At 40.6% G+C, this 20,176-nt stretch overlaps 1 protein-coding gene and 2 non-coding genes across 8 annotated transcripts in view; all 3 read left to right on the top strand.

The window, feature by feature from the left end:
- The first annotated feature begins 36 nt into the window (after positions 1–36).
- TCEANC2 (transcription elongation factor A N-terminal and central domain containing 2) overlaps positions 37–20,176 on the top strand; it is a 43,610-nt gene continuing 23,470 nt past the window's right edge. Inside the window, exons 1-3 of one of the 6 annotated variants that reach the window (XM_061121832.1) lie at positions 37–121; positions 1,029–1,172; positions 17,392–17,533. In XM_061121832.1, the coding sequence (XP_060977815.1) occupies positions 1,071–1,172; positions 17,392–17,533 (244 nt within the window). In that variant the 5' untranslated portion in view covers positions 37–121; positions 1,029–1,070. Of the gene's footprint in view, positions 122–255; positions 610–1,005; positions 1,173–17,391; positions 17,534–20,176 lie in introns of those variants that run through there. The other 5 variants (XM_061121829.1, XM_061121830.1, XM_061121831.1 and 2 more) reach the window with 5 other exon arrangements.
- LOC133041843 (small nucleolar RNA SNORA42/SNORA80 family) lies at positions 19,427–19,557 on the top strand. Its single transcript, XR_009689401.1, has one exon. It is a non-coding gene; the product is annotated as a small nucleolar RNA SNORA42/SNORA80 family (small nucleolar RNA).
- LOC133041873 (small nucleolar RNA U13) lies at positions 19,925–20,029 on the top strand. The gene has a single exon (XR_009689424.1). It is a non-coding gene; the product is annotated as a small nucleolar RNA U13 (small nucleolar RNA).

Here is a 20,176-nt window from a genome sequence, read left to right as displayed (position 1 = left end):
CCGCCCTGACCCGTCCGAAACTGCCGCCTCCCGCCCCACCTCTACGAACTTCGAGGTTGGCGAGAGGAAATGGATCCAAACATCGCGAGTACTAGAGCGAAACGACTCCTCCCTCTGCGAGGCATGCTGGGGCATGTAGTTCCCTTCAAGCGGGAGGCGCCCGGTGGTTGGGGAACTTGGTCTCGGGGAACTACCAGCTGCCCTAGGCGCTCCTGAGCCTGCTCATTCGCGGTGTATTCTGGGGAATGTGGTTTGGTTCACCCCGCCCACCCTCTCCCCCCAACCACCGCTGGCAGGCCTCGTACTTAAGCTGGCTGGCCGAGTTTTTGCCGAGAAAGTGTCAACCGTGAAAGGTGTTCAGACCCCCTAAGGCCCAGGCTTGGGCCCTCAGAGGGTGCGTGCTGGAGAGGCCCAGCTGCTTGGCAGGGCTGCTTTTCCTGGTGGGTCTCACGTGCCATCGTTAGCCTTCCGCTTCCTGGGCTCCTGAGTGCTGAAGGCAGAGGAAGGTGGTGTTTCCCTTTGCTATGGGATTAGAGCAGGACAGTCTTTAGGGTCCTTTGACCGTGGAGCATTTCCTGGAGATGAGAGCCCTGCTGAGATCTGGAGGAGGTTGTTGGATATTGGTTACAAGGGGAACCCTTGGGGTTGTGGCTATGGTACGGTAGTTGTTAAGAGACCTTCACTGAACCTGGGGGAAAGCTAACCCAACCACAACGCAACCTAAGATGGAAGAGGCTTTAGAAGTCACCAGGTTCAACGCCTGGCCCTCTACTGGTAGCCACTTTACAGTGTGCACTTCGGAAAGCTAGTCACCTCTTAATTCAGGAAGTAGACCGATCATTGTATACAATTTTCAGTTTTTAGGAAAATGTTTCTTTTTTAAGAGGAAACCTTCTTTTAAATTCCACCCGAGTCCTAATAATTCAAGAATGCTTCCAGAGTGTGTAGAACCCAATTACGTCACTTTAGGGAGCACACATCACTGAAATTTTGATGACATTTTAGAACCTGCCCTCTTCCTTGAGCAGAACACGGTACAAGCACGTGAAGGTAGTTGGAGTCCCCTAGGAATGGATAAATTCGTCATTCGAACACCCAGAATCCAGAATAGTCCTCAGAAGAAAGATCCTGGAGGAAAGATTTACAAGCAGGCCACCATTGAATCTCTGAAGGTGAGAGGGGATCCGGGAGTGGAGAAAATGTGCAAAGGACTGGGATGGCAAGGAGGTCTGGAGAAGTTCTACTATAGAAGACCTTTGAGTTCCTTATTTCTGTGCTTTTTCCCCACCGTGTTCCTGACCACTCCAAATTTGTTTCCCCCATACCCTATTTATCAATTTCTGGACCTTTGTTACACCCTTCTAATTACTTTAGCTTTGTGGTATGTTTCACTAACTGGTAGGATACATCCTCTTAAATTATTCTTCTTTTGCAAGATGTTCTTGTCTATTAAATGGAATGTTCAAGTACCAAATATGATTCGTGTACCCTGTACAAACTCAGTAAGATTGGGTGATGATACCACCCCTCATCATATTGACCGGAACAGTATCACGTGGCCTTCACAGCCACAGCTGAGACTGAAAAAGAGACTGTTAAACTGGCCTCTTTGCAGCCTCCAACTGTCTGACTTATGTTGGCAAGGAAGAGGCAAGGCATCATGAATACAGTATAGACAACCAGCAGTGAATCAATGAATGTAAGAACCCAATTAATGGTAGTTACTGCTTCACTTAATAGTGAAGGACAGGGGAGCCTGGTGTGCTGCAGTTCATGGGATTGCAAGGAATTGGCCACAGGTTAGCAACTGAACAACAAGAAGTTTCTTCACTAAAAACAAGCAGAAAACTGCTTATTTCTCTTTGTCTTGTTGAGCCTCTCCTAATTTACGCACTTCTTCTTTCTGATTTCCTTTATTGCTTCCTCTTTTCTTCATTAGACTGCCAATGTTTGTGCTTTGCAGAGCTTTGTCACATTTTATGTATTTGGCCAGGGTAATCTTACTCATCTTAAGGCTTGCCGTGCTGATGACTGCCAGACTTGCACCTCTGGCCTAGGTCTCTGAAGAGAGTGGGATCAGGGGCTAGAGAAAAATTTACAAAGACTGTGATGATGTGAGGGGCGGCGGCTGGAGGGGGCGGGGGGGGCTTCTGAGTACTTGACTTAAGTACTCCGTTGGACTTTTAGATATACCACACGTTTACCAGACCCAGATTAGGAAGTGGTATAGGGAGGTGTAAACAAAAACCCTGGGTTCTCGGCCTCCTGTGCAGTTGGGTGATCTTTAGCAAGTCATTTTCTATACTGGGATCTCACTTTGTCCTTATCTAGGAAATGTGGTGGTTGACCTATGTCATTATGTCAGAGTTTCTTCAAACAAACACTGTTGTCCTTTCGGGCAAGATGATTCTTCCTCATTTGACACTGTCCTGTGAATTTTACAAAGTTGAGTATCTCTGGCCCTCGGACACTAAATGCCTGTAACACCTCCCATTGTGATGACCAAAAATGCCCTCATGTGTTTACAGGTAGGCCGTAGTTAAGACCTACTAAGCTCAAGATGATCTTTAAAATCTTCCCTAGTTTTGCAGTTTTGTGAATTCCTAGAACACACTCAAGTGTTTCAACTGTTTGCTCAGAGTATCCATGGTAATTGTAGACTATATGTTGTATACAGTCACTACTGTATATAATTCTCAGAGACAGTGGTGGACAGGACTGTGGTATCAGACTGTCTGGAAGAAAAAAAGGGATAGTAGTAATTGACCTACATGTACACTCAACATACAAACACCCAGATTCTAATATGCCTTCACCTGTCCCTTCTGCCCTTGGTGTACCCCTGTGGGCCCCAGTTGAGAATCACTGTGTGTGATGATGAGAATAAGTCATGTGAAGATTGTGGAGTCAGAATAAACAACAGGCATATGAAGTAACATTCTCCTTCAGTGCAATGGCTTTTCTTCCAAACCTTCTTCCATATTTATTTTATCCATATACCAAGTAACTGGGACTAGAAATTTAGAAACTACCCTAAATTCTTCTTCCTTATATCCAATTTTCAATTTTGTCTGCTAAAAATCCTTTCTGCCCTTACATCTCTCTCTTTAAATTTCAAAATCTTTTTGAATTTAGAGCAGTTCTGTAGTCTGTTAACTTTCTCTCCCTGACTTTGGCATCCCCTATCATTCCAACCTCCACACTTAAGTCAGAGAAATAAGGCTTAAAAAAAAAAAAAAAAACCTACTCAGGTCACCTCCTTGCCAAAGGAAACCCTTCCCTCAGTGGTTTCAAGTTACCTTTCTATAAAGACATTTCTTTACATGACACCAAAGGCCCTCTGTGACCTGGTACCTGCCTGCCCTGCTGCTCTTCTTATTTACCTTCTGTCCAGTGTCAACTATTCACAATTTCTCAAAGATGTGTTCTTTCACACCTCTGTATCTTTGCATTTGCTGTTCTGTTTTCCTTGAATGGCTTTTTTCTCTTGTCTTAGAGGCAGTATGGTGTGGTAATTAACACAGACTCTGGAGCCAAACTGCCCATGTTAAAAGTCCAACTCTGCCACTTAAACTACCTGTGTGACCTTGGGCAAGTTATCCTCTCTGTGTCTTTCCTTATCTGTAAAATGGGATTAATAATAATATCTATTTAATAAATGAAGTGTGAAGTGAAAGTCATCATTTTATTTTATAATAACTTATATGGAATTCTTCAGGCCAGAATACTGGAGTGGGTACCCATTCCCTTCTCCAGGGGATCTTCCCAACCCAGGGATCGAACCCAGGTCTCCCGCATTTTAGGTGGATTCTTTACCAGCTAAGCCACTAGGGAAGCCCTAATAAATAGATAAGCAACTAGGATATACTGTATAGCACAGGGAATTCTAGCCATTATTTTATAATAACCTAAAATAAGCCTCTTATCCTTCTCCATCAAAGGGCAGACAGAATGAAAATCAGTTCCACAGAAAACTAACCAATCTGATCACAAGGACCACAGCCTTGTCTAACTCAATGAAACTATGAGTCATGCTGTGTAGGGCCACCCAGGATGGGCGGGTCATGGTGGAGAGTTCTGACAAAATGTGGTCCACTGGAGAAGGGAATGGCCAGCTACTTCAGAATTCTTGCCTTGAGAACCCCATGAACAGTATGAAAAGGCAAAAAGATAGGACACTGAGAGATGAACTCTCCAGGACTGTAGGTGCCCAATATGCTACTGGAGATCAGTAGAGAAATAACTCCAGAAAGAATGACAAGATGAAGCCAAAGTAAAAACAACACCCAGTTGTGGATGTGACTGGTGATGGAAGTAAAGTCCGATGCTGTAAAGAGCAATATTGCATAGGAACCTGGAATGTTAGGTCCATGGATCAAGGCAAATTGGAAGTGGGTCAAACAGGAGATGGCAAGAGTGAACATAAACATTTTAGGAATCAGCAAACTAAAATGGACTGGGATAGGTGAATTTAACTCAGATGACCATTATGTCTACTACTGTGGGCAAGAATCCCTTAGAAGAAATGAAGTAGCCATAATAGTCAACAAAAGAGTCTGAAATGCAGTACTCAGATGCAATCTCAAAAATGACAGACTGATCACTGTCTGTTTCCAAGGCAAACCGTTCAGTGTCACAGTAATCCAAGTCTATGCCCTGACCAGTAATGCTGAAGAAGCTGAAGTTGAATGGTTCTATGAAGACCTACAAGACCTTCTAGAATTAACACCCAAAAAAGATGTCTTTTCATCATAGGGGACTGGAATGCACAAGTAGGAAGTCAGGAGATACCTGGAGTAACAGGCAAATTTGGCCTTGGAGTACAAAGTGAAGCAGGGCAAAGGCTAACAGAGTTTTGCTAAGAGAATGCACTGGTCATAGCAAACACCCTCTTTCAACAACACAAGAGAAGACTCTACACATTGACATCACCAGATGATCAATACCGAAATCAGATTGATTATATTCTTTGCAGCCAAAGATGGAGAAGCTCTCTACAGTCAGCAAAAACAAGACCAGGAGCTGACTGTGGCTCAGATCATGAACTTATTGCCAAATTCAGACTTAAATTGAAGAAAATAGGAAAAACCACTAGACCATTCAGGTATGACCTAAATCAAATCCCTTAGGATTATACAGTGGAAGTGACAAATAGATTCAAGGGATTAGATTCTGATAGAGTGCCTGAAGAACTATGGATGGAGGTTCGTGACATTGTACAGGAGGCAGGGATCAAGACCATCCCCAAGAAAAAGAAATGCAAAAAGGCAAAATGGTTGTCTGGGGAGGCCTTACAAATAGCTGAGGAAAGAAGAGAAGCAAAAGGCAAAGGAGAAAAGGAAAGATATACCCATTTGAATGCAGAGTTCCAAAGAATAGCAAGGGGAGAATAAAAAAGCCTTCCTCAGTGATCAGTGCAAAGAAATGAGGAAAACAATAGAATGGGAAAGACTAGAGATCTCTTCAAGAAAATTAGAGATGCCAAGGGAACATTTCATACAAAGATGGGCACAATAAAGGACAGAAATGGAATGGACCTAACAGAAGCAGAAGGTATTAAGAAGAGGTGGCAGGAATACACAGAAGAAGTATACAAAAAAGATCTTCATGACCCAGATAACCCCAATGGTGTGATCACTCACCTAGAGCCAGACATCCTGGAATGTGAAGTCAAGTGGGCCTTAGGAAGCATCACTATAAACAAAACTAGTGGAGGTGATGGAATTCCAATTGAGCTATTTCAGATCCTAAAAGATGATGCTGTGAAAGTGCTGCACTCAACACGCCAGCAAATCTGGAAAACTCAGCAGTGGCACAGGACTGGAAAAGGTCAGTTTTCATTCCAATCCCAGAGAAAGGCAGTGCCAAAGAATGCTCAAACTATTGCACATTTGCACTCATCTCACATGCTAGCACGGTAATGCTGAAAATTCTCCAGGCCAGGCTTCAAAAATACGTGAACTGTGAACTTCCAGATGTTCAATCAGGATTTGGAAAAGGCAGCGGAACCAGAGATCAAATTGCCAACATCTGTTGGATCATTGAAAAAGCAAGAGAGTTCCAGAAAAACATCTGCTTTATTGACTATGCCAAAGCCTTTGACTGTGTGGATCACAACAAACTGGAAAATTCTTCGAGAGATGGGAATACCAGATCACCTGACCTGCCTCCTGAGAAGTCTGTATGCAGGTCAAGAAGCAACAGTTCGAATTGGACATGGAGCAACAGACTGGTTCCAAATTGGGAAAGGAGTATGTCAAGACTGTATAATGTCACTCTGCTTATTTAACTTACATTCAGACTACATCATGTGAAATGCTGGGCTGGATGAAGCACAAGCTGGAATCAAGATTGCCAGGAGAAATATCAGTAACCTCAGATATGCAGATGACACCACGCTTATGGCAGAAAGTGAAGAAGAACTAAAGAGCCTCTTGATGAAAGTGAAAGAGGAGCATGAAAAAGTTGGCTTAAAACTCAGCATTCAGAAAACTAAGATCATGGCATCTGGTCCCATCCCTTCATGGCAAATAGATGGGGAAACAATGGAAACAGTGACAGACTCTATTTTTGGGGGGCTCCAAAATCACTGCAGATGGTGTCTGCAGCCATGAAATTAAAAGACACTTGCTCCTTGGAAGAAAAGTTATGACCAATTCAGACAGCATATTAAAAAGTAATGAGAAGTCTTTTCCAACGAAGGTCCGTCTAGTCAAAGCTTTGGTTTTTCTAGTAGTCATGTATGGATGTGAGAGTTGGACTATAAAGAAAGCTGAGCACTGAAGAATTGATGCTTTTGAACTGTGGTGTTGGAGAAGACTCTTGAGAGTCCCTTGGACTGCAAGGAGATCCAACCAGTCAATCGTAAAGGAAATCATTCCTGAGTATTCATTGGAAAGACTGATGCTGAAGCTGAAACTCCAATACTTTGGCCACCTGATGTGAAGAACTGACTCATTGGAAAAGACCCTGATGCTGGGAAAGATTGAAGGCGGGAGGAGAAAGGGATGACAGAAGATGAGATGGCTGGATGGCATCACTGACTTGATGGACATGAGTTTGAGTAAGCTCTGGGAGTTGGTGATGGACAGGGAGGCCTGGCGTGCTGCAGTCCATGGGGTCACAGAGAGTCGGACGCAACTGAACTGATGTGAAAATTGCTTAGTCGTGTCTGACTCTTTGGGACCCCATCGATTGTACAGTCCTTGGAATTCTCCAGGTCAGAATACCAGAATGGGTAGCCTTTCCCTTCTCCAGGGAATCTTCCCAACCCAGGAATCAAACCCAGGTCTCCCGTGTTGCAGGCAGATTCTTTACCAGTTGAACCACAAGAGAAGCCCAAGTATACTGGAGTGGGTAGCCTATCCCTTCACCATCAAAGTTTCCTGATCCAGGAATCGAAACGGGGTCTCCTGCATATTCAGGTGGATTCTTTACCAACTGAGCTATCAGGGAAGCCCCATCTACTTAATAAGCTCGTTTCAAAGTTTGAATGAGTCAATACATGTAAAGTGCTTGGCGCAGAACCTGGCTAATACTAAGTACTATGTAAGTGTTTGTTGCTATCAGCTGCTTTATGAAATCCTTTGTCTCCATGACCTAGTCAAGAGTCTCCTGTATTATAAGGTCTTTCCTAGCCACCCTCTGTCCCCCAAATACAGAACCAATCTGACTCCCTTCTCTAAGCTATCCCTTTTCTTAACGTGCCGCATTAGCACACTTCCTGTACTTGTGCTATGTAAAAGGTGTTTTTCTTTTTTTAATTGGAGGATAATTACTTTACAGTATTGTGATGGAAAGGTGTTCCTTTACATGCGTGTGTCCTGGTATACTCTCAGCGTCTGGAAAGACTATGTGTTAATGTTTTTGTGGCCCCAGTAGCTGTCATGGGACTGGGCATATAGAAGGCCGTAGTGCATTTTTCTGAATGACCAAATGAGCTAAAACTCAGCAAGCCTGGACGTGGTGTATGAGCCCTTTTCTGTTCTGTTGTGTCTGAGGTGCCATCTCCTTATCTCTTACAGCTCCCCTTTCACAGAAATGCATTCCAGCCAGACCTCACTTCTTGCTCTTCTTTTTCTAAGCTCCTCTCTTTCATGTCTCCAGGGCTTTGACTTGATGCTGATCCCCTTTCCTGCATCTTTTACAAAGTGAATTCCTACTCATTTGTCAACCCACTCAAGTGAATCTTAGATTATAAGCTTCATAAATACAGGGACCTTGGACATTTTATTTACCTCTCTACCCTTGGACCTAAGACATTGTTTGGCACATATTAAGTCGTTAGTAAATACTTGTTTAAAAAGTGAATGCTGAAATGCTTTCTGGGGAATTAATCTTTCCCTCTTTGATATTCTCTTAGCACTTGGTTCAAATATCTGTTTTAATTAGCACTTACCTTACTATATTGCAATTGCCCAGTTACCTGTAGTTTCCCCAGTCTATCATGAACTATTCGGACTGGGATTGCAGTATCTAACTGTGTTCTGATTCTGCTCTAAGCCCTAACACAGGGCCTGCTATATTGTATGTAAAAATTTATTGAGTAAACAATAATCATTATTATTTGGGGATGTTCTTGCTGGGTCTGGATAGTAAGCTACTCCACAAATGCTATTGTGAAACAGCTTTATACTCAGTTCTATGCTAGGTACGCTAGAACATAAGAAAAATTTAAGATAAAAGTATGAGCCTTTATAGGACTTCTTCTTAGGACATCATAAGAAATTAATAAGTAATGATACAAAATCATATGTGCTCCATTACAAAATTGTTGTTTAGACAATAGGGGGTCAAGAGTTAGGAGAGAGCTTAGCGTCTTGTTTTAGGGGTTTAGAGCACCTTAAAGAGATGGAAAGATTTGGCTAGGTAGAGGGAAGTTAGCAACATCTAGCCATTCAATAAGTTGTACCTACTGTTCTCTTTCCTTTATGCATGCATGCATGCTTACTTTCCTGTGTGCACAGTGCAAATTAAAAACAAGTTAAATTTGAATTCTAGAGCTAGAATTAGCTAGATCCACGTTTTGCCAAGTGACTCTTCCCACACACCACCATTATGTTTTAATGCTAAGAATTTGCTGAATGGTCAAGCCTCAATTTCCTTATCAGTAACATCAGAAATAGTATTTCACCTGCAGGGTTGTTATGAGGGCTAAATAAATAAATGCATGTTGAAAGGGCTAAGCATTGTGCCTGGCAAAAAATAAAAACTATTAAGTAGTTCTCTCTTTTCTTATATGGAAATAAAAGAGGCTTGTGTAGTAAACCTAGAGCTGAGAGTGATGGTGGCGGTGGTGATGATGATAGTAATGATTACTGCCTATATTTATTGAGCCCATTTCTATGGGCCAGGCATTGTGCTAAGTGCTTTACATAATAATAACTCTAAATTTGAATAATAGCTCTGTGAAATGGATGCTTTTATCATTTATATTTTACAGATGAAAAAAATATAAGGCACAGAGAGATTAAGTAGCTTGTCCAAAGTCTTGAAGCTCAGTGGTAGAGCTGGGATTTGAACTAGACAATCTGGTTCCACAGTCTGCCTCCTATAGGGAGAACTAAAAAAAACTGGAGGTTTCTGAATGCCAGCAAAGGAGGTATAAAAATCTTGGGATATTAGGACCATTGTACTTCTGTTATCAGCATATTAGAAGTAATTTTGCCATAGCCTTATCACATTCAATGAAAGTGCTACTCAATAGAGCTCATGTGGTGTGCATTTGAATAGTAAAGGTTAATTTGGTTAATCTCTTCTTACTCCCTAAGGGAAAGTGATTTCTTCTGTTGGTTGCAATAGGAGATTTTTTAAATTGAAAGATTCTGAAATATGCCTATTATTTTAGGTTCTGCACTTAAGAATGCTCTGTAAGTCTTCACACCCCTTGTAGGATTGACTAGCCAATATTGTCCTTGCCCCCACCAGTGGAATGTTGCCCATGTTATTGCTTATGAGTGAAGCATTTTCCCTCATTGGTTTTATCAGACCTTATATTTCAGCCATCCACAACTATAGGACCAAATGGGATTTTGGAAGCACCTTTTCTTTCTGGCAGTAACCATTCCACTACTCATAGTAGCTTTCCCATTGATATTTCATGTCCATTTCTCTTTTTTCCTCTAAATATTTCAGATAAGAACTTGTTGCATCTGTTTTGGGGCTCATATTTGGACAGACTTAGAGAAACATTCTTTGTAAGTATGTGAAATTCTTCTCTGGAACTAATTGCTATATTTTTCTATTTTTGCTCTATTATTTCAGATCTGAAGACTGCTATACTTAGTCCTTGAGGGTAGAAATAACTGTTCAGTTACATCTGCTGATCCCCTGGAGAAGGAAATAGCAACCCACTCCAGTACTCTTGCCTAGAAAATTCCATGGATGGAGGAGCCTGGTGGGCTACAGTCCATGGGGTCGCAAAGAGTCGGACACGACTAAGCGACTTCACTTCTTCTTCTTATATCTACTGTGCATTGGGGATAGAGAAATAAGAAATTGTTCTGGCCCTCAACTTGTTCATAGTCTACTGGAGAAGACAGCCTTGTAGATAACTATTTGCAGAAAGCACATATGCAGTAATTGATGTCTTTGTAGATTGCATGGGAGTTTGGTTAAATGTGGTTAGAGAGAGGCAAGAAAGTCTTTGTATAGTAGTTGATTCTTTAATGTCTTTAAGAATAAACAGATGTTTATCGTGTGGTTCAGGCAGAGAAAGAGCATCCCAGGCAGAGGATGTCAAATACTGTGATTTGTTTAGGCAGTTTCAAATTGTTTGATGTATGTTGAGCCAATGGTGAGGCCCTGAAAAGGATGTCAGGAGCCAGGTCATATAGCACCTTTTATGCCATGCTAAAGAGCTTAAACGTCTATAGTTCCATATGTTGAAACAATCTGATGTGGAACCCCCAACCTCATTCCAGCCATGTAGAAATGCTCAATAAAAAATCTCCAATACAGGAATTACCCTGGCAGTACAGCAATTAAGACTCTATTGCAGGGGCCCGGGTTTGATCCATGGTTAGGAACTAAGATCGCGTGTGCCACATTGTGTGACCAAAAAAAAAAACAAAACCAACAGCAAAAAAGTCTCCAGAACAGAGCTGAGCTTGAAAAGAAAAAAGAGAAACCCTCAGGTGCCAGGAAGAGAGAGGAAATCCAAATGCAGAGCTATAAGTGGGAGTTGAAGGTACAGGCATACCTTAGAGATATTTCAGGTTTGGTTCCAGACCACTGCAATAAAGCAAATTTTTTTGGTTTCCCAGTTAATATAAAATTTATATTTGAACTATACTGTATAATCTGTTAAGTGTACAATGGCATTATGTCTAAAAACATGTACATACCTTAATTTAAAAATATTTTATTGCTAAAAAATGCTAACCATCGTCTGAGCCTTCAATGAGTTGAAATCTTTTTGCTGGGTCTTGCCTTTTGGAGGGTCTTGCCTAGATGTTGCTGGCTGTTGTCTGATGAGGATGGTGGTTGCTAAAGGTTATAGTGGCTGTGGCAGTTTCTTAAAGTGAAGTTTGCCATACCAATTGACCCTTCCTTTCATGAATGATTTCTCTATAGTGTGCAATGCTGTTTGATAGCATTTTACTCACAGTAGAACTTTCAAAATTGAAGTCATTCCTACCAGACTCTGCTGCTGCTTTATCAGCTAAATTTATGTAATACTTTATATCCTTCCTTGTCATTTCAACAGACTTCACAGCATCTTCACCAGGAGTAGATTCCATCTCAAGAAACTTTCTTTCCTTGTCCATAAGCAGTAACTCCTTATCAAAGTTTAATCATGGGATTGCAGCAATTCAGTCATATCCTCAACTTCACTCATAATTCTAGTTCTCTTGCACTTTCCACCACATCTGCAGTTACTTCTTCCACTGAAGTTTAGAACCCCTCAAAGTCATCCATGAAGTTTGGAATCAACTTTATCCAAACTCCAGTTAATGTTAATATTTTGACTTAATCTCATGAATCATGAATATTCTTAATTGCATCTGGAATGATGAATTCTTTCCAGAAGATTTTCAATTTACTTTGCCACGAGAAAAATCACTATCTATGGTAGCTATAGCCTTACGAGATGTATCTCTAATGTATTTCTCTATGTATGTATCCTAGAAGTATATTTCTAGGTCTTGAAAGTCAAAATTAGTCCTTGCAACAGAATGGATGTTGTGTTAGCAGGCATGAAAACAACATTAGTTTCATTGTACATCTCTGTCAGAGCTCTTGAGTGAACAGGTTCGTTAGTCAATGAGTAGTGATATTTTGAAAGGAATCTTTTTTTCTGAATAATAGGTCTTGACAGTGGGCCTAAACTATTCGGTAAATCATGCTGTAAACAAGTGTGCTGTCATCTAGGCTTTGTTACTTTCATAGAGCCCAGGAAGAGTAATTTGCATAATTAAGGGCCCAAGGATTTTCAAAATGACAAGTGAGCATTGGCTTCTACTTTAAGTTGCCAGCTGCATTAGTCCCTAACAAGAGAGTCAACCAGTCCTTTGAAACTTTGAAGTTAGGCATTGACTTCTCCTCTCTAGCTATGCAAGTTCTAGATGTCATCTTCTTCCAGTATGAGGCTATTCTATCTACATTGAAAATCTGTTGTTTAGTGTAGTCACCTTCATTAATTATCTTAGATAGATCCTCTGGATAGCTTGCTGCAGCTTCTACCTTAGCACTTGCTGCTTTACTTTGCACTTGTATGTTATGGAAACTTCTTCCCCTAAACCTCATCAACCAACCTCTGCTAGCTTCACACTTTTCTTCTGCAGTTTTCTCACCTCTCAGCCTTCATAGACTTGAAGAGCATTAGGGCCTTGCTCCAGATTAGGCTTTGGCTTATGGGAATGTTGTAGTTAGTTTGATCTATGCAAACCACTAAAATGTTATCAGCATTAAGTCTGTTCTGCTTTCTTATCATTTGTGTGTTCACTGGAGTAGCACTTTTAATTTCCACCAGGAACTTTTCCTTTGCCTTTATGACTTGGTTAACTATTTGATGCAAAACACCTAGCTTTTGGCCTGTCTTGGTTTTCAACATTCTTTCCTTACTAAGCTTAATCATTTCTAGCTTTTGATTTTAAATGAGAGTCAAGCTACTCTTCCTTTCACTTAAACACTTAGAGGCCATCGTAGGGCTGTTAATTAACCTAATTTCAATGTTGCTGTGTCTCAGGGAATAGGAAAGCCCAAGGAGCAGACAGAAATGGGGAAATGACTGGTTGGTGGAGCACTTAAAATATTTATCAGACAAGTTTGCTGTCTTACGTGGGCATGGTTTATTGGCACCCCCCAAAACAATTACAATAGTAACATCAAAGATCATTGATCACAGGTCATAACAAATATAATAATAATGGAAAAAGTTTGAAATGTTGCAGGAATTACCAAAATATGACAGACACGAAGTGAGCATGTGTTGGAATAAATAGCATCTATAGGCTTGCTTGATGCAGGGTTGCCACAAACCTTCAATTTGTTTAAAAAAAAAAAAAGCACTATCTGCAAAGTGCAATAAAGTGAAGTGCAATAAAACAAGGTATGCTTCTATGTAGTTTTATGGAAACCAGGCACAGAGTTTGGGGACTGAATTTTAGGGCCACTATGAGGATTGCAGATAAAGGGGCTGGAAGTCAACATAGGGCTACCATATTTTTGAAAACTGAGCTAGAAAAATTCCATCCACCAATCTAAGGAATCAGCATGAAGATTACATCATCTCAGGGTTTGGGTTCAAAAAAAGTTGACCCCATAATAAATTAGAACCTCACGCTTATGACTCTGTGTGTGTGTGTGTGTGTGTGTGTGTGTGTATTTAACTTCATACTATCTACAAAGCTGAAAAATTAACATGAAAACTGGTCCAGAACCAGGGAAATCCAAGGATCTTGACAAAGGCAAAGGTGAAATTTCCATGCTAAGACTCTTCTAAACCTAGAGTACATAGGATTCCCTTGGAAAATATTAAAAATGTACTCATGGTCAAAACTTAAAAAACTTATAGTAAAGTAAATTACCAGGAGGGAGAATGAACAGGTAGATTTAAGTAATAGAATTTCTACTCCAGGAAACATAGGTAACAGTCTGAAAGAGATCTTAAATGTGTTAAAAATATTCACAGAGATAAAGAAAGGAATAGAAATGGTAAGAATAGGATAGTATGGAAAAAATGGGCAGATTTAGAGGAAAAAAAACAGAATTTGTCCAATGAAAAACCATATTTGTTGACAAGCACATTGGACAGGTTAAAAGTAAAGTCATAGCTATGGAGAGAAATGCTGAATTGAAAGCTGAAAAAAGTGAAAGTATTAATCACTCAGTCCTATCTGACTCTTTGCGACCCCATGGACTGTAACCCACCAGACTCCCTGGCCCTGAAATTCTCCAGGCAAAAATACTGGAGTAGCCATTCTCTTTTCCAGGGCGTCTTCTCAACCCAGGGATTGAACCTGGGTCTCCTGCATTGCGGGTAGATTCTTTACCATCTAAGCTACCAGAGAAGCCCAAATTGAAAGCTAGATCTGAGGAAATCACTGGAATGCATCCCAGAGAAATAGAAATATGGCAGAAATGTTAAGAGACTTGAAGGACAGGCCAAGAGACCATGTATATTTCTAATAGGAGTTTTCCATAATGTAGAGACTTGGTATAGATTTCATTGATTATCTTAAAAATTGTAGGGACAAACACTAAAATGATAGAAATAGAATGTATAACTTCTAAGCCTTGAAAGAAAAAACAAGATTAAAGAAAACTCAGGCTGTTAAATAAAAGATAAGAAAAAAGGCAAAGAGAAAGTATGTCCAGTATATCAGTAATCATGATAAATGCAAATGGATTAAACATGCCTGTTAAAAGATAGAAATTTTCAGATTGGATGGGGAAGGAGGAGCAAAATAAAGCAGCCATAAGCTAGTAAATCATGACCCAGAAAAGTTGAAGGATAGAAGACATACGAATATATAATAGGCAGGAGTTCACTGAAGCAATGTTTATAATAGGAAAAATATGAGGGGGAAAAAAGTCCTAAATATGCATTAGGGGAATCGATTTTAATATTCTGAGATATTGTGTATAAAAATAATGGAATAATATTCAATACTATCAAAATGGATCAACTGGGTTTATATGTATGAGTATGGGTAAGTCAAACTATATTGAGTGAGAAGTGCAAGTTGCATAATATGATATTTATGTCTACTTCCTACTGACAATATCCCTTACCTGCCTTCATTTATTTGTGTTTCATGCCATTTAACACCAATGTTCTTTTATATTATAACAGGTCATGGAAAAGTACTCTGTCAATTTTGGTTAGGGCTCCTAAAGACTGAAAACAAAGTGTGTATGTATGCATGCTAAGTCGCTTCAGTCGTGTCTGACTCTTTACGACCCAATGGACTGTAATCTACCAAGTTCCTATGTCCATGGGATTCTCCAGGCAAGAACACTGGAGTGGATTGTCATGCCCTCCTCCAGGGGATCGTCCCAACCCAGGGATCGAACCCATGTCTCTTATGTCTCCTGCACTGGCAGATGGGTTCTTTACTACTAGCGTCACCTGGGAAGCCTTGAGAACAAAACAATATGTATAAAATGGTGTTCCCAAAAGTTATTTAGACCATCTGTGCAGAACTTGTGAAGGCATCTTCACAGTATGTGAAGACCAGTTTTGGAATCCTATCTTAGGTAATAAAGAAAGTTGAAGGTAAAAAAAGAAAGGAATAAAAATTCCTTTGGATAAAATGGGACAGCTGTGATATTTTCTTTTGGAGAACTTGACCTCAGTTCCTGGAGTTGGTAGACAGAGACCAGACCTGTGCCTGGGAAAGTCTAAAACCAGAGGGTTTTTACTGATGCCACTGAAAGGGAAGTGGTTGCATTCAGAAGGCTGTTATGCTCAGAGTTTTTCAGGGCAAAGATGTGGGCACAGCAGAGAAAATACTGGCTAATCTGGAGTTGAATTAAAGGGGCTTGGTTCACAAGGATCCTTAGAAGGGTAATGGAACCCCTACAGAGAATGTATGAAGCTGGTTGCCAGAAACTGGAGACTTAGGGTAGACCTGTATGTGGCTGGCTGGAAAAGACCTTGCCAGAGCTGTGGGAATACTACAGATGAGATCTCAACCATGGGAGCTCTCCATGGAACCACAAAAACAACCCATGAGAGAGAGTCATCTTTTGACTATCTGCCAAGTCTAGAGAGTACTGAAACCTGGTGAGCATAGCATCACAACAAAAGTAAGGCTTTTCCTGACTGTTACTGTTCCTCCTTTTCCCAATTTCAAACCTGGAAGGATCAGAGACCAAAGCAAACAAACAGCTAGGGAAGGAGGAGAAGCAAAGATGGGGAGATGGAGAAGTCCCCAGACATCCCCTTCTCCCAGCACAGGCAGCTAGGCTAGACCCTGCCCAGGGAGGTAACTGAGACTTTTTTGTTTTTTTTTTTATTGAATTACCACATGCATGTAGAAAAGTAGACAAATCCAGAGTGTACATCTTAAAAGATTTTCACAGAACACACTTGTGTCACCAGTATCCAGATCAAGAAACAGGACATGTACCAGAAGCCTGTGTGCCCCTTCCCAGATAGAAGCAACTTTATTTTTTGTCTCCCAGTTTATTTTTAAAAATTATTAGTGGAAATAATTTTAAGTGCAACATAGTACAAAGACGTTCCTCATCCCTTTCACCTGGATTCCTTAATTGTTGATATTTTACACTTAATGGAAAGATTCGTGTCAGCTTTAAGATGGTAGTTCTTTCTAGAAATGGAAGGAAGGGATTAAAGGGTGAAGGGTGTAAGGAGACTTGAACTTTACAGTGTTTTATTGTTTTATGTGAAATGGCAAAATGTTAACTCATTATATGTGGTGAGTTACTCTAACTTTTTGTGTTTGAAGTTTTAAAAAATTCTTCATACAAGAGAAGATTTGAGTTTTACCATCTAGGACCTAGGGAGCTGTTGAAGTGTGCTTTTTATTGTTGAAATAGCTATGTCTTTATGACTTCTCCACTCTCTGTCCTCCGCTATGGATTAAGACACTTAAGTGAGCTATAGGGTTGGTTCACTTCAGCATCGTTTTTCTTTTCTTCTCCTCCTCTTCGCCTCTCAGTACTAAGTGCCCAGTGGTGTCTGACATGGTAAGATTAAAACTTGCACTTTTCCTAATAGATGTAATTCTCTTCCTGATTTGCAGTAAGCAGGGGCTGCTTTTAAGCAATTACCCATCATTTGGGGCCATCATACATACTGTGCTTTGGTTCAGGTCATAATCAATAATTCATATGTCAGTAGGAGCCCCATTAGTTCAGGTGAAGGCAGATGTCTTTCTAATCAAAATGTTCCATTTTCCAAATGACTTTTCTTTTTCCCAGAGAGTTGTGGTTATAGAAGACATAAAAAGATGGAAAACTATGTTGGAGCTTCCTGATCAAAGCAAAGAGAATCTAGTTAAAGTCTTACGAGAATTAAAGAAGAAAATACCTTCCAGAGAAGTGTTAAAGTCAACAAAGATAGGTATGTTCCTTCTGAATTTTATGAGAAGTGCTTCCGTTTTATCTCTTTCTTTCTTTCCTCCCTCTTGCAAACATTGTTGTCTATCATATCAGTACTTCTCAAACTATCTGTGGTGAGAGACCATTGTTTAAAAAATTCTCCATTGATTGTAGACTAATACTTTTATAGTATAATAAAAATTATCAGGTAAATGAAATTAAAATATACAAAGTGCAAGCCCTATTTTTTAAAAAAATTAGATTCAACAGATGTGGAAGTACTTTGTCAGACTACTATAAGAGTTTCTAAATGCTTACTTCAGTTTCTGCACTTATTGCGTGATCTGTGGATAATGTTTTGAGTGTGCTTGATGCTGGGTGTGCAGAAATGAAGAAGACATGAGTGTGACCTCAAGGAATTTAGGGTATGGTGGAGAAACCAGCACGTAGACAAATGTAAGTAGTAAAATAGTTTAGATTAAAAGTAAAAACATATGAATAATGTCTGTGGTACCATTCTGATCTGTGCAAGGTGTATGCTGGCACAGAGAACAGAGTAGTCTTACATCTGGGGATTTCAGAAAAAACTCCATAGAAGTGGCAACAGGTCACTTAAACCTTGGCTTTTCTGTCTTGAGTAGAAGTAACTTCCAAAGCATGGTTTGTAAAAGCAAAATGATAGCAACTTTTGCTGCTACATCACTTATTACAGCATTGGAGTTATCTTAAGAGGTAAGTCAGGAACTACATCGAATTACCATTTTAGTACAGTACACAACTGTGAATAATATGCGAGGGAGGGCCAACATGTGTTCCTCAAGCTGCTCCCAAGTCCCCAGGGAGTCCAGGGTAGTCATTCACAGCTGCTGTTCTTGCCCTCACCCGTGCAGCCATTGCCTTCTCTGCCTCCCCTGACCTCTTGTTCATGAGAAGCAGGAGAGAGAGTGGCTTCAGACTGGCGCTAACAGCTGGCAAGAGCTGTGTGAAATCCCCCAGAGGTTCCCCCAAGAGTCTTGAGAGTTGCACCCCTGTAATATAAACCAGAATCTGAGAAAATTAGATGCTTAAAGAACATAAAACCCTATCATTATAGCCAAGGAGATTCTCCCATCTGCTGCTGGATTTTCTCTTTATAGATTGTGGTCACTAGAGGGCAATAAGACCATTCATATGAGCAGATAAGGTATTTCCACCAGTAGAGGGTACTAGTGGTTAATATTTTATGACATGTGCATGTACATATGTGTATATATATGTTCATATTTAGGCACACCACAAATACACTTACAATCAGATCTTAAATGTCAACATAATAGACTGGAATTATCCTATAAATACAGAACAGATGACAGTTTTAAAAATCTTTTCTGTTTGTCCTTTGAGTACAGTTGCAAGTATGCTAAGTGCAATTACGAGTATGCTTTCAAGAATGGGCGTGTCTGATGTTCAGAGATTTCAATTCAAGGATCATAATGAAACCACAACAAGGGGATATGACTTAGGAGGACCTAGAAACCATCCAACATTTGAGTCTTGACCTTATCCCAAGCCTTGCCTAAACCTGAGGTTGTGTGGAATATAAGGGTTACGTTAGTTGCTAGCCTGAAGATTCATTTGTATCACTGCCTGAGAATGTTTACATTCTCCCACCTTTAGAGTCCTTCCTGTCCCTGTCCCATGAGATTTCTGTGAGTGCTCTGATGATGGGAAGTTAGCCCAAGGAGCACATGTGTTGAGAGTAGAGAAGGTGTTAAAGAATGTGTCAGGCAGGGTTGTGTCATGTGAGCTGTCCAGAGAGAACATGGTGCATGCAGAAACTAAAAGAAGTCTGGTATACTTGAAATGTAATCAGTTAGAGAGTCTGGATCAGATGGAAAAGGCTCTCGGTAAGTCATTTGAAACTGTTTGGTCTTAGGCATGGGTTTGGATTTATGGCAGGTTGGCTCCCTGGGCCTCTCATAGCATCCTATGACAGAGCTAACCAGCCCTAAACCATTGCCTGGCCTCTGTCTGTAGGCTGCAGGCACTGAAGTGGGTTGCACAGTGGGGGGAAAAAAAACTGTTTAGTCTTAGCATGCGTATTAGTTACCTCTCCCTGTGTACAAATTACCCCCAAGTTTAGCAGCTTAAGTATTTGTTATCTTACACAGGTTTTCTGAGGGTCAAGAATATGGCAGCTGTTTGTCTGAGTGTTTCTGACTCATGGTCTCTTAAGAAATTACAATCAAGCTGTTGGCTGGGGCTGTCTGTAGTCATCCGAAAGCTTGAGCAGGGCTTGAAGATCTGCTCCTAATGGCTCACTTAGCATGGGAAACAACTACGCATGGGTTATGAGTACCAGGAGGTGAGGATCAGTGGGGCTGTCTTGTAGACTGGCTGTCACAGCATGTGTTTCTTTAAATTTCACCTAGAGATCCTTTTGTAGTTCATGAGCATGATGATTGGGTGTTCACGCTGCTGCGTGATATGTGCCTCCCTCCACACCTTGTTACGACATCGGCACATTACCTTTCTGACGTAAAAATTAAATAAATAAATTTCACCTAGATATATTCTTCTTCCTGGACCTGCAGATTTATGTTCATTTGTAGAAGTTTTACAGCAGTTATGTCTTCAAAAGCACCTCCTTTTCATTGTCTATTTCTTCATTCTGGGATTCTACAAT

This window comes from Dama dama, chromosome 20, assembly GCF_033118175.1.
Source record: "Dama dama isolate Ldn47 chromosome 20, ASM3311817v1, whole genome shotgun sequence".
NCBI lineage: Eukaryota > Metazoa > Chordata > Mammalia > Artiodactyla > Cervidae > Dama > Dama dama.
The sequence above is the reverse complement of the archived record's forward strand: the minus strand, read 5'-3'. Positions and strand labels throughout refer to the sequence as shown.